General features: G+C 35.9%; 1 protein-coding gene across 1 annotated transcript in view; it reads left to right on the plus strand.

Annotated features, from left to right (window-relative positions):
* LOC141298955 (glutamate receptor ionotropic, kainate 1-like) overlaps positions 1-11830 on the plus strand; it is a 57276-nt gene extending 45446 nt beyond the window's left edge. The window contains exons 4-8 of the mRNA XM_073829247.1: positions 6681-6862; positions 7133-7186; positions 8865-9038; positions 9707-9850; positions 11816-11830. Of these exons, the coding sequence (XP_073685348.1) occupies positions 6681-6862; positions 7133-7186; positions 8865-9038; positions 9707-9850; positions 11816-11830 (569 nt within the window). The remainder of the gene's footprint in view (positions 1-6680; positions 6863-7132; positions 7187-8864; positions 9039-9706; positions 9851-11815) is intronic.
* The last annotated feature ends 851 nt before the right edge of the window (positions 11831-12681 follow it).

The raw sequence follows: 12681 nt of genomic DNA on the forward strand, positions 1-12681 counted from the left end.
CAAGAAGCTGTGCAATATGGCTATATGTCAGCATATACAGCCATATCTCATGGCTACGGGTGTTATATTGCATTTATACAACAGTTTCGACAACACACGTGTATAAATACATAAGAAACAACAAAGGAATGTCTTTAAAAACCCTCCTTCCTCTACAGATTCAAATCTCAGTTTAACAGCTAAGCCCAAGCCTCTGTTTCTAATTTGAAAGCGTCACTTTAGAACTAGTAACAAAGGAACGTTAAGTTGTATCATTAAAAGATTATTGTATTACTGTATTAAATAATCACTGTGTTATGTGGAGTCGAGTATTATAAAAGAAAGATGGACTGAGCGAGTGTGAGTGTGACTTGGACCTAATAGATCATTCATTCTTCTGCTCAATCTCATGTTCACAATAAAACATTACAAAACAAACAGTTTGAATGTCCGCTGAGGAAAGCGATATCTTTGTCGTACAATCCTTTCATTTGTTAAGGGTGATTTCTGATGACAGCGCTACTCAGTGCATTTGTAGGCTGTTGTTAAAAGTAAAAAATATCTTCAGTCTCTTTTAATATAAAAGACTCACTCAAAAAAGCAGTCTTGTAGCCATCTATTGGCCGAATTATTGAACTAAACTCACTATCACAAACATTGTTTCCCAATACTAAACACTATAATTAAATACTACTATTATTTATATAAAATGTTCACAGCTCACATCTCCGAAAATGCTGAAGCAAATTTTCAAATAGGCATTATTTGTATTAACAAACCCCATATTTGAAGTCTAAAAAAGTACATTCTCACCTAAAAAACTCTTAAAACTACATTCCATGACACAAAAACAGTATTATTTATAATTACGGGGGATTTAGGCGTCCGTCATGACACTTGCTGCGAAGAATACCACAAGCAGAGTGATACAAACGGTGAAGCGGCTGGAGTTTCAATATCACAAGAATATCTTACTTCTCTTAGCCAATCAGATTCAAGGACCTATGGAAGCCTGTTTCTGCCACTGATTTAAAAAATAAAAAAAGGTTATTGCAACATTTATCTCACAATTCTGACATTTTTTCCTCTGAATTGTGTCATATAAACTTACGATTCGGACTTTTTTTCTCCAAATTGTCAGATATAAACTTAAAATTGCGAGCTATGGAGCCAGAATTGCATGATATAAATGTGCAATTCTGACTTTTTTCTCAGAGATATAAACCCGCAATTGCAAATTAAAAAGTTAGAATTGCGTGATATAAACTCACAATTGCGAGAAATAAAGTCAGAGTTCTGACTTTTTTTCTTGCAAATGCGAGTGTGTATCTCGCAATTCTTATTTTTTTTCTCAGAATGAGATATAAGCTCACAATTGAGAGTTGTAGAAGTCGAATTTTGAGGGGAAAAAAGGCTGATATGTTCTCAGAATTGCAAGTTTATATCTCACAATTCTGATTTAATAACTCGCAATTGCATGTTATAAAATCAGAACTGCATGATTATAAACTAGCAGTTCTAATTAAAAAATAGTCTGAATTCTGAAATTATTTAGAATAATATGTTTATATCTCACAATTCTGACTTTTTTCTTCAGAATTGCAAGCTTAAATCTTTATAACTCACAATTGCAAGTTTATATCTCACAATTATAAGAAAAAAAGTCAAAATTGTGAGGTAAAGAGTAACCTTTTTTTTTCTTTTTTTTTATTCAGTGGCAGAAATGGGCTTCTATAAGGACAAGAACTGTTGTTTAAAATTATTTATGTTCCTATGGTAAACAAAATAAGAAAATCTGACCTGAATCACATCCTGATACAACTCCCTCTCTCCTGTCAATTAAAAAAAAGCAGCAGAACGACCAACACATTGAATCAAAATAATCATATTATATGCAAATTCTGCGGTATGCTGTAGTACACTAACACACTTCAAGTGATCCCCTGATGGCAGCAAACTAATTTGGACAGCAAATCAAATGCAGACAAACAAATCTAGAGCTTAATAACACATAAAAACAAATAACCTCAAGACAAAACAAATGGAAAATTGCCCTGCGAATACTTCCATTTCTACAGCCTAAAATGAGCACGGCGACACTCTAGCCAATGCCTTTGCAGAAATTGCTTGCAACAGATAAAATTTGTGTCAGATTGACCAGTTTCAAAATGATTAGTGTGTCTGATTCATAGCCAGTGACTTGGATCGAAATCATTAGGGGAGCTCAGGGAACAGATGCCAGCGCAAATTTACCCTAGTATTTACACATCACACTGTCTCGGCTGTAGTGCGATTTGTCTTGAATTCCTGCGAGCCATCTGTTTGAAAAGACAAATTACACACTACTTTCTGTGTGTTTATGTCTAGGAATCTCATACGTCGATAGCCTGATTTATGATGTTATCATTGCATGGAAGTATGTCATTATATGGCCAAGACTGAACTTAAGGCAAATGACTGTAGCCTGTAGCTAAAAGGGTTTCATACCTCTTTTTCCTCTGAGCATCAAAGCAGTTTTGTTGTTCAAATATGTGTTTTGCTTGTATTATTGGGCTTTATTATGACCAGTATATTTCTTTTTGCATGTCATTTGCATTGAACATGTGCAGTAGCACTGCCTTTATAAGAAATGCATGTCCCTAATATTAGCCTGCCACTACTTTTATTGAATTTTCCTTTGATCTTGCATAGGATATTTTCTTTAAAATATATAATTCTGTAATCCAATTTCGATCCCTTTGAGTTTCGGTAGACAGGAATATTTAGGGATAGTTTAGGGTTGTACAAAACGGCCAGGGTGTCAATAGACTGCGATGGCCTAATAAAGCCTTGATGATTTAATAACAAATTATTAAATTGACAAATTAAATCAGGTAGCTTATATGGTCTGATTAGATCCTACATCAGGAAACCTTTTTAATTTACGTGTTGACATGTTCATTATATGCATACTGTATGTCCTAAAAGTGTGGATTATAATATAATAAATTTTTGAGAATATTAAGGGAATAATATAGAATAATAAAAAAATATTTCAGCATTGTGATTCCCAGTACAGAGGCCCAATATGTAACTGAATGCCCTGTATCAGAGTCTTATCCTAAGAGCCCAGGGACCCCTGATTTCTCAGCTTGTGTGATTATTAATGTCCTACGATAATTGATGAGTTCATGAGGAGGTAATTTGAGTCTTAAAGAATCAATAGTCATTCACAGTGTTGTCACATTTTAATGCACAAGCATTACACTTGATCGACTCATCTGCAAGATAGCCTCTTTAATGGTGTATTTGCTCATCTGTAACAGTATTGTTATTGTTAAAAGTAAAATTAATAATTGAAGTAAAGCTAAAATAAAATATAAAAATGGGATGAAAATGAAAAAAAAGCAGTGGCAACTGGGCAGATAGCTGCAGAAATGTTAAAAACAGCTGCAGAAAAACCCTCCACCTTCCCCAGCTCCACCTGTATAGATCTGCTATGGGTTATTTTATGCTATTTGTGCAGCAGCAGTTATGTCTTTAATACTCACAGCTAGGACTGCATCAACTAGTCGATAAAATCGTTTATTATTGATAACGAAAATCATCGACAACGATTTTCATTATTGATTAATGTGGACAGAGGGTTGTGTCAAATTCCAGCACTGAATGAAGCATTTCTATGGACAAAATGCATCTAAAAATAGTGGAGGAAACCGAATGAGATGCTGCAGGAGAGTTACCTGATCTGAGCTGCCCAAAACATGAGAATTCTTTTATTTTAAACTTTAAGCTAATAGCATAATGGCTTGCCCTGTGAGGCGCTTTGACAGATTCGTTTGCATCCTAAGCATGAAAATTTCAGTTTACGGTCACATCCTTATCTGTAAATATCACAAATTCACCCGAGCATTTCCAATTTTGCTTAAAAGTCCGTCCTGGCAGTCTGTGTTAAGTTTAAATCTTTACTGAATGAGCGTGTCAGACAGCCGGAACACAGAGAGGGAGACAATTAATACTCAGCGCAAAAACATTCATTGTGATGAAATATCTGTTGTTGAATGTTAAATGTAGGTTTAAAAGACAACGTGTAGTGCACATATTTATGGAGAGTAGGAACTGTAAAGGGATAACAGCATGTAATTATCTTATATATAAATACCAGACGCTTCATAGCCGCCTTTTATATAAAGAAATGACAGTAAATGTGACTTTGATCAAAGTAAACGCGTGTTCCTGCAGAACATTCCTCTTACCTGTTGGTTGATTTTATTCATCTTTATTTTCTGTATTAGGCTATTCTTTTAGTTTTTAATGTAGAGATTTAAAGTATGTTGACTACATACAGTGCTTAACAAATTTAATAAAACTAATTTATGTAAGGTGTTTAACAAATTATGTAAGGTTTGTGCCACTGCTGCTCAAAACTAACAGTATTGGTGATTACCAAAATCATTTTTTAGCTTTCTGTATTGGTTAGTCCTCCAATATGCATAAGCTTTTTAGCAACAGCAGGCTATTTCTAATGCTTAATAATTATTATTAATAATAATTATTGCGGTTATTTATGAGAAATATAGTCAAGCGCTTTATAGTGTTAGATGGTCTAATAAATTGTTAAAAACTGTGTTTTCATAGCTCTCAGTCGGCACATTTGTTTGAAGGACATTGGGCAGAATGTGGCATAGTGAGATTTTTTTTAATGGATTTTTTAAACCAATTAATCAATTAATAAAAAAAAAACAATCGATCAACTAATCAGTTATTAAAATAATCGTTAGTTGCAGCCCTGTTCACAGCACTGTTTCGCAATATGCTTTGGCAGTAGCAACAGCTGACAGCAGAAATCACTGAACAGAACGAAATTTTATCATTTCAAATAAAGTGCAACGCAACTAAAAACATAATACCATTGATATGACAACTGAAAAAAATAATACAATTTTTGCAGCGATTTCAGTATTCATAAGGATTCATTTTTAGGTGTCACCAATATGTTGGCATTGCTGAAAATACGTATTTGTATGCTTATATGCTGTAGATACGTCAGTATTGTACATTTTAGTGACTGTAACAACATAAGTCAATGTACATTTTGTAGAACCACTTTTTACGTAAAATACATACAAACCATTTCAGCCTTTCCACTTAAAATTTTCATATTTAATTTAATGTGAAATTTACTAGCAGTGTCTGGGTGATTTTTTCTTCAGTGTGAAATTACTAAAATGTAAACAAACAAAAAATTAAAGCTAAATAGAAACAAAAAACTAATAAAAGTGTCAGAAGCACAACTATTACTAAAACATTCATTTTTGAGATACTTAAAACAAAAACAGCTCAATGAAAACTGTAAATCTAAAAATAAAGGCTCATTTAGAATATTAATAAATACTATAATCGTAAACAAATAATAATTAAAGGGATAGTTTACCCAAAAATAAAAATTCTTTCTGCCCCTGCATAGACAGCAAGGGTACGACCATGTTTATGGCCCAGAAAGGTAGTAAGGACATCATTAAAATAGTCCATGTGACATGTGTTTTAACCTTAATTTTATGAAGCTAGGAGAATACTTTTTGTACGCAAAGAAAACAAAAATAGTGACATTATTCAACAATTCACATGGATTATTTTATCAATTTCCTTACTACCTTTCTGGGCCTTGAATGTGTCAGTTGCATTGCTGTCTATGCGGTCAGAAAGCTTTCGGATGTCTTAAAAAAAATCTTAATTTTTGTCTTACAGGTTTGGAACTACATGAGAGTGAGTAATTAATGGCAGAATTGTCCGTTTTTGGGTGAACTATCCCTTTAAATAACATTTAACTTAGAATCCTCTCAGTGTTGATCTAAATCAAGGGTCACCAAACTTGATCCTGGAGGGCCGGTGTCCTGCAGAGTTTAGCTCCAACTTGCCTCAACACAGCTGCCTGGAAGTTTCAAGTATACCTATTAAGACCTTGATTAGCTGGTACAGGTGTGTTTGATTAGGGTTGGAGCTAAACTCTGTAGGGACACCGGCCCTCCAGGACCGAGTGTGGGGACCCCTGATCTAAATGATCAGCACCTCATCAAATTTTAAACAGTCAAAAAACTAGGGATTGGGTGAATATAATATGGAACAGCTGAAGTTATACTGTGCAGACATTGTTAAATGTGGCTTATAGTTGAGACTGTGTTTATGGAGGTCATTGCATCACACTGTCTTGTGGATGTTTGTACCCCAGAGCCCTGTGGACTTTTGATCCTGCCTAGGCGAAACCATTAGGCTTTCACCATGTTACATTTTAAAAGGATATTTATAGAATATCTCTAGCCTTTACTAATATTTCTAAATCTGTTGAAACACTAAGAAAGATTTAGAGCAGTATGCAATTATACTTTAATAAAAGTATCATGTTATCTAATAACAGTTGCCTCACAACTGCCTCACAGTCATTTTCATCCCTTCCATAGGTCTGTTTAACCTTTGGATAACATTTGACCTGCTACCATTTAATGTATTACTTTTTGCTGAGTGTTTTGATTAAAGAGAAGCCGAAAAAACACATCTGATTGTTATGTATCAGCGGAATAGATGAGTCCCAATTTATGGTCCGCGTAAACATCTGCTATCACACTGGGGAAATCAAAAGTGTAATTACTGCAGCTCGTGATGAGTTTGTTTCTCTTCCATTGCCCCCCACCTTCGATCACTCTTTTGTGTTCTCTTGTTTCAAGGATTAATGCGTATGCAGGAACTGATCAAAGCTCCGTCCAAAAACAACCTGAAGATCCGTATCCGCCAGCTGGCGTCGGGAGGAGGCGACAGTCGCCCCCTGCTGAAGGAGATGAAGAAAGAAAAAGAGTTTTATATCATCTTCGACTGCTCCTACCAAGTAGCCGCCGAGCTTCTCAAACAGGTGCGGCACCATTCCAGTAGACTTTTGTTCTGAACTTTCAATGAACTCGCAAAGTACGTCACACAGATTGAAATGGATTGAAAATGAGAGTGAAGTGCTCTTGCATGCTGTGGCCCAGCTGGATTTCAAAGCTCTGCTTTAAAGCAGAAAGATGTAATACAGTTTTTGCCATGCTGCCTTCATTCCTGAATACTGTCTTATTTCACACTCAACCAATTGTTACTTTCGGATTCTTCCCAAAAAATGTTTTGTTGGGTTTCTTCCCCGCAGCTGATGTCGATGGGTATGATGACAGAGTACTATCATTTCTTCTTCACAACTTTGGTGAGTCTGAAAAGCTGACTGCTTGAGTGTTTTTCATAACAATAGATGATGAACAGGCTGAGTGATTTTCTGCTGTTTTGTAGAATTGTTGCTTGTCAGATTGTGTGATACGACCCCAATGACATAAAGACATAAAGCAATGACATAGAGACATAAAGCCCTTATGCACCCTGGGCGACATCAACTGTCTTTCATGTCAGGCTGTACAACAGTTCATCCTAATTTATGTTTGACAGCTTTCACTGGGCTTTAAATATCATAATGTCATATTCTGACATTTTCCCTGACACATGAAACTTAAGTTGTGCCTGAGCAAAAGATTTGTGGCAGGGTTGTACACATTTCAGAAGTAAATCAAAAAATGTAAGATTTCAATTCAGTTTATTCATTTTAAATGCAGTAGCAAACAGAATGCAGAATTGCCGTTTGAATTTGAATTCAGGGAAGTCGAATTAATGAATTAAGATTCAGAGAAAATTTGCAAAAAATTTTAACTATAGAAAAAGAAAGGTTTGTCAAAACTTACTTTGAATTATGGCATGGCAGCCTAATCAGAAAATTAAAAGAAGTTTAAAAAGTCTCGGAGTTTGAAGGATTTAAAAGCCTAACAAGTAAGCAGACACACTAATGTTTAAAAGTTTGGGGTTAAAGCGACAGTTCACCTAAAAATGAAAATCAAGCCATCTTAGGTGTATATGACTTTATTCTTTCAGACGAATACAGTCTGTATGAATACAAACCGTATTCTAAAGTTTTAAAAATGGATATTTTTCATACACAAAGGCATCAATTTGGAGCACTTTTTATGATGGATGGATGTGCTTTTTTGGGCTTCAAAATATCAAAACACCCATTCACGGCCATTATAAAACTTGAAAGAGCCAGGACAGTTTTTAATATAACTCTGATTGTATTCGTCTGAAAGAAGAAAGTCATGTACACCTAGGATGACTTGAAGGTGAGTAAATAGAGTAATTTTTGTTTTTGGGTGAACCATCCGATTAAGGAAGTGCTTTTATTTAACATGGACCCATTAAATTGATCAGTAGTTTTGTACATTGTTATAAAATAATTATTTTATTCTTTTATTTGGACTTCTCTTCATGAAAGAGTCCAGAACAAAAATCAGTTTCCACAAAATTATTTAGCAGCACAATTGTTTACAACATTGATAATGTAAGAAATGTTTCATGAGCGCCAAATCAGCATATTAGAATGATTTCTGAAGGATCATGTGACACTAAAGACTGTAGTAATAACTACAAAATTCAGCTTTGCCATCACAGGAATAAATTACATTTAAACATATATTAAAATTAGGCCTGTTGATTTAAAATTAATAGATCTGTTACAAATGTCACCTATATAATTTTGTACAATACAAATTTGAAGACTATGGACACTTCATTTCCCAAAATGCATTACCTGTTGAATTTCTGCTTTCTGTAATTCAAACTCCAGTTCCATTTGCCGGTTTGATTAAACATTTCAACATAAGAATTGAAATGGAGCCAGTTCTTATATTTTTGCACAGCTATGATTTGTGGACTCCTAACAAGGGCTTAGTGCTCCTTTTCATCTGTTAGAGCAAAGAACCATGGCGTGAAGAGTCTATATCTTGTGCAAAGTTTGCACAGCTCTTAAGGGTAAATCTGGACAAACTCTCACTGCCTTGCAGGATATGTTTGCTTTGGATCTTGAGCCGTACCGCTATAGTGGAGTCAACATGACAGCCTTCCGCCTCCTGAATCTAGATGATCCATATGTGGCTTCCGTGATCCAAAAGTGGTCCATGGAGCGCCAGCTGGCACCACCTAAACCTGAGAGTGGACTGATGAGCGGCATTATGACTGTGAGGACTGATCTGCTGTCATACATTTCTATTCACACCTAGTCAAACCGAAGTGACACTGTTACATTTTCAGGACTTATAGTTATCACATAAACAGAGTGTCTGACAGATCAGCAGCTGATCCACTTCTGTAAGATATTGCATGAACGGGACAATTCGGAGTCACATCTCTTACGGTTGTTGTGTGCAATGCTCAAAATCCTCATTTACATATAGACCAGAACTAAAACCAGATCCTAACTTCTCTCTTTAAGCCCTTCCTTCACAGTTAGAATAACTGGGATTAAGTCTCACCGATGTTGACTAATCTACCCGTCCTCCAGAAGGCAGTGTAGATACTGCTAGCACACTCAGCCTCATTAGACATGCATGAAAGGCTTAAAGCAGGAAGCATCGGGAGATTTATTCAAATCTATTTTTACCATCCAGGTCACATTTTAGCACTGAATAACACCCAGAGAAACATAAGGTGTGTGCGGCAGGGGGCGGGGGAGGGGCTCTCCTTCTGTGATCGGATGGAAAGAAAATTAAACTTAAATACCATTACGTAACATCCAATATTGTGCAAATGGCAAACAAAAACACCTTCTGCTGGTATATTCGTGCATAATGAAGTTTGATTATATTTAGAGCATGTTTCGTGTGTAAATTTTTCTCTCCTTCCACAGACAGAGGCTGCGCTCATGTATGACGCAGTGTTCATGGTTTCCGTTGCGTCTCAGCGGGCCACGCAGATGACAGTGAGCTCCCTCCAGTGCCACAGACACAAGCCCTGGAGGTACGGCCCGCGCTTCATGAACTTGTTTAAAGAGGTGAGGAAATTGGATTGTATGTAGCAAAACACTCATTGATTTGAATTGTAAACTTGATTGTAAGTAGAAAGATTGTACACTTTACTTGCAAAATATATCTAACTTGTCAAGTTTTTCATAATTTTTTTCACCCAAAATTGTCATTAATTACTCACCCTCATGTCAGTCCAAACCCATAAGATTTTGATTAAATCTGAGGGCATTTTGACCCTGCATAGACAGCAATGAAACTACCACGTTTAAGGCCTAGAAAGGTAGTAAGGACATCGTTAAAATAGTCCATGTGACATCAGTGGTTCAACCCTAATTTTATAAAGCTATGAAAATACTTTTGTGCAAAAACGAAAACAAAAATAATGACTTTATTTAAAGGTGCAGTGTGTAGATTTTTGCGGCATCTAGCGGTGAGGCTGTGAATTGCTACGGTCCACCGCTCACCCCTCCCTTTACAGAAGCTACGGTGGCCAATGCAGGTTTAAGATGTCGTCGTTTTAGACAGCAACGAATAATGAGGTTTCTTTTAAAAACATAACTTAGGGAATTATATTTACTTAACTATTCAATAAAACTTTGTTATTATGAATTTTACTGTTACTTGTTCATCTTTGTGTCAGTGTTTTTCACAAAGAACAACAGTGATGAAACACGATCTGTAGAGCAGTTTGTCCATTAGGGCTACTGTAGAAACATAACGGCGACTTCCATGTGAGGGGACCCGCGGTGTATGTAGATATAAACTGATAATTCTAAGGTAATAAAAGCATCATGGTTCATTAAGTAAGGTCTTTATACACCTCTGAAAACATAGTTATGTATATTATATTGCACATCTGTCTAGAGATCATCTTAAATATTACACATTGCACCTTTAACAATTTCTCCTCTTCCGTGTCAGTCTTTGACACACGTTCACAAGAGTAACATTAGGGCTGGGTATTGAGTTTGATACTTTTTAGGCACCGACCAAATTGCCTCAATTCTCGATAATTGCCTCAACTGTTTGAGTATCAAAAAACATCTTGTCATTTGGTACCAAACGTTGATACCTAAGGGGTAAATCTAGTCAATGTCAGTAAGGCAAAAAGCATGCAGCACTAGATGTGTTCAAATTGAAGCAGTGCTGCGCAGATCAATTGCTGTTTGACATCAGAGTACAGCGAGAGCGATTCGAAAGCGTATGAATTAGTTTGCTCTCTATAGTTCTTCTGGTACTTTGATGTCATACACTGGTCGGTTTGCGCAGTGCCACGTCAAGTCAAGTCAAGTCGAACACACCTACTAGTTTACACTGGTTACAGACGTAAAAGTGTCCCAAGTGTCCCAATGGTGATTTAAAATGAAAACTATCCTCTGGCTTTTACAGTGAGTTTCAGAGTTTCAGTGAGTTTCAGAAAAGATCGCCCAAACTAGACAACCAAAAACACATGTTACATGACCATTCATGCACACTGTAGCATCATGCTGCATAAGACAATGAATAAGATTTATATTCTGCTTTTACTCACTTTAAATCACAATCGAGTGTTTGGAATAACTTCCGATTGCGGTCTAATGTGTTTTGACCGTATAATGTTGCTGAAATATGTTATTTGTAGCCTTTATATCAAGATAATGCTACATCTTCTTAGAATTTCTTAAACACCCTGTATTAATATGAAAATAGGCAGAATCTCATGAAAATCACATACAAATCGTGTTTATTAGCTTTGTTTCATTCGTAAAAATGTTTATTTATTTATTTATTGATTTTTTTTATACAGCTAATGCTCATCAGTAAATCAGTGGAAAATTGATAGAAATGATTCTGTCTGGGCAATGCTTTTTAAAATGAACACGCACTAGTGAGAACGTAGCCTAAATGTGGAAACTGAAAACTATTAGAACTTTATTAAAACTATTTGCACTGATTTATTGTGTTGGTTACATTTTGTTCCTTTGTGCTTCTTTTTTTGTTCCTTTGTGCAGTGGCTCAGAAGATGAGTATTTGAGTCTGTAGAAATGTCAACAAGCTAAAAAAAAACCCAATTTTTTTTGGAATAATGTAATCTTGTTAAAATTGGTTTCATAAAATCGGTATTGAAAAAACTATCGTTCAGGAACCAGTATCGAATTCTAGGTGTTGGTATCAGTATCGAAAATTTTTGAACAATACCCAGCCTTAAGTAACACGACACATTCCTCTGTTCGTAAACGAGGCAAACTCTTGTAGTTTTTACACAATTTTTTTTTCAGATTTTTGACCCGTAGGTTACATAAAAATATATTTGTAGATGAAAAACATGTTTTTCAGGGCAGAGGGGCCTGAAAATGAATACTGGTACCTCTGCGTTTTGATCTTTTTTAAGTCCTAGATCACTGCTGGATGCTCTCACCGCCTTTGAACCGAGAGGTCATAACAGTCCTCCTTCATGTCTGAGTGTGGGTTGTGTGTCTCTCCACTCTGAGAACTCCAAAAAAAAGTGTCTGTGATTACACAAAATGGCTGTCGAGGGATCGTTCTGAATAGGCTTTTCAGTAACTCTTTTATATATGCTTTCAGTTCCACTTGCATAGTGTGTCTCAGCAGTCAGAGTGTTACTGGTTATAGAAATGGAAGAGACTTAATGGTGTTTTTTTTTTTTTTTAGAAAAATGAATAGTGCCACAGTGCATTAGAGAAGGGGCGGCCCGGCGTATCTCAGCGGTACAGAGGGTGAATTTATTTCCCTGCTTGAGTCTGCCGTATGTGTTTGAACTAGGAACTCGCAGTCCTTGGTGCTCAGTTTGCTCCTTAATCACAGAGCACCACAGGATTTTAAGCTGCTGTTAGCTATTTTTTTATTACCTACGCTA

Source organism: Garra rufa, chromosome 23, assembly GCF_049309525.1.
Source record: "Garra rufa chromosome 23, GarRuf1.0, whole genome shotgun sequence".
Lineage (NCBI taxonomy): Eukaryota > Metazoa > Chordata > Actinopteri > Cypriniformes > Cyprinidae > Garra > Garra rufa.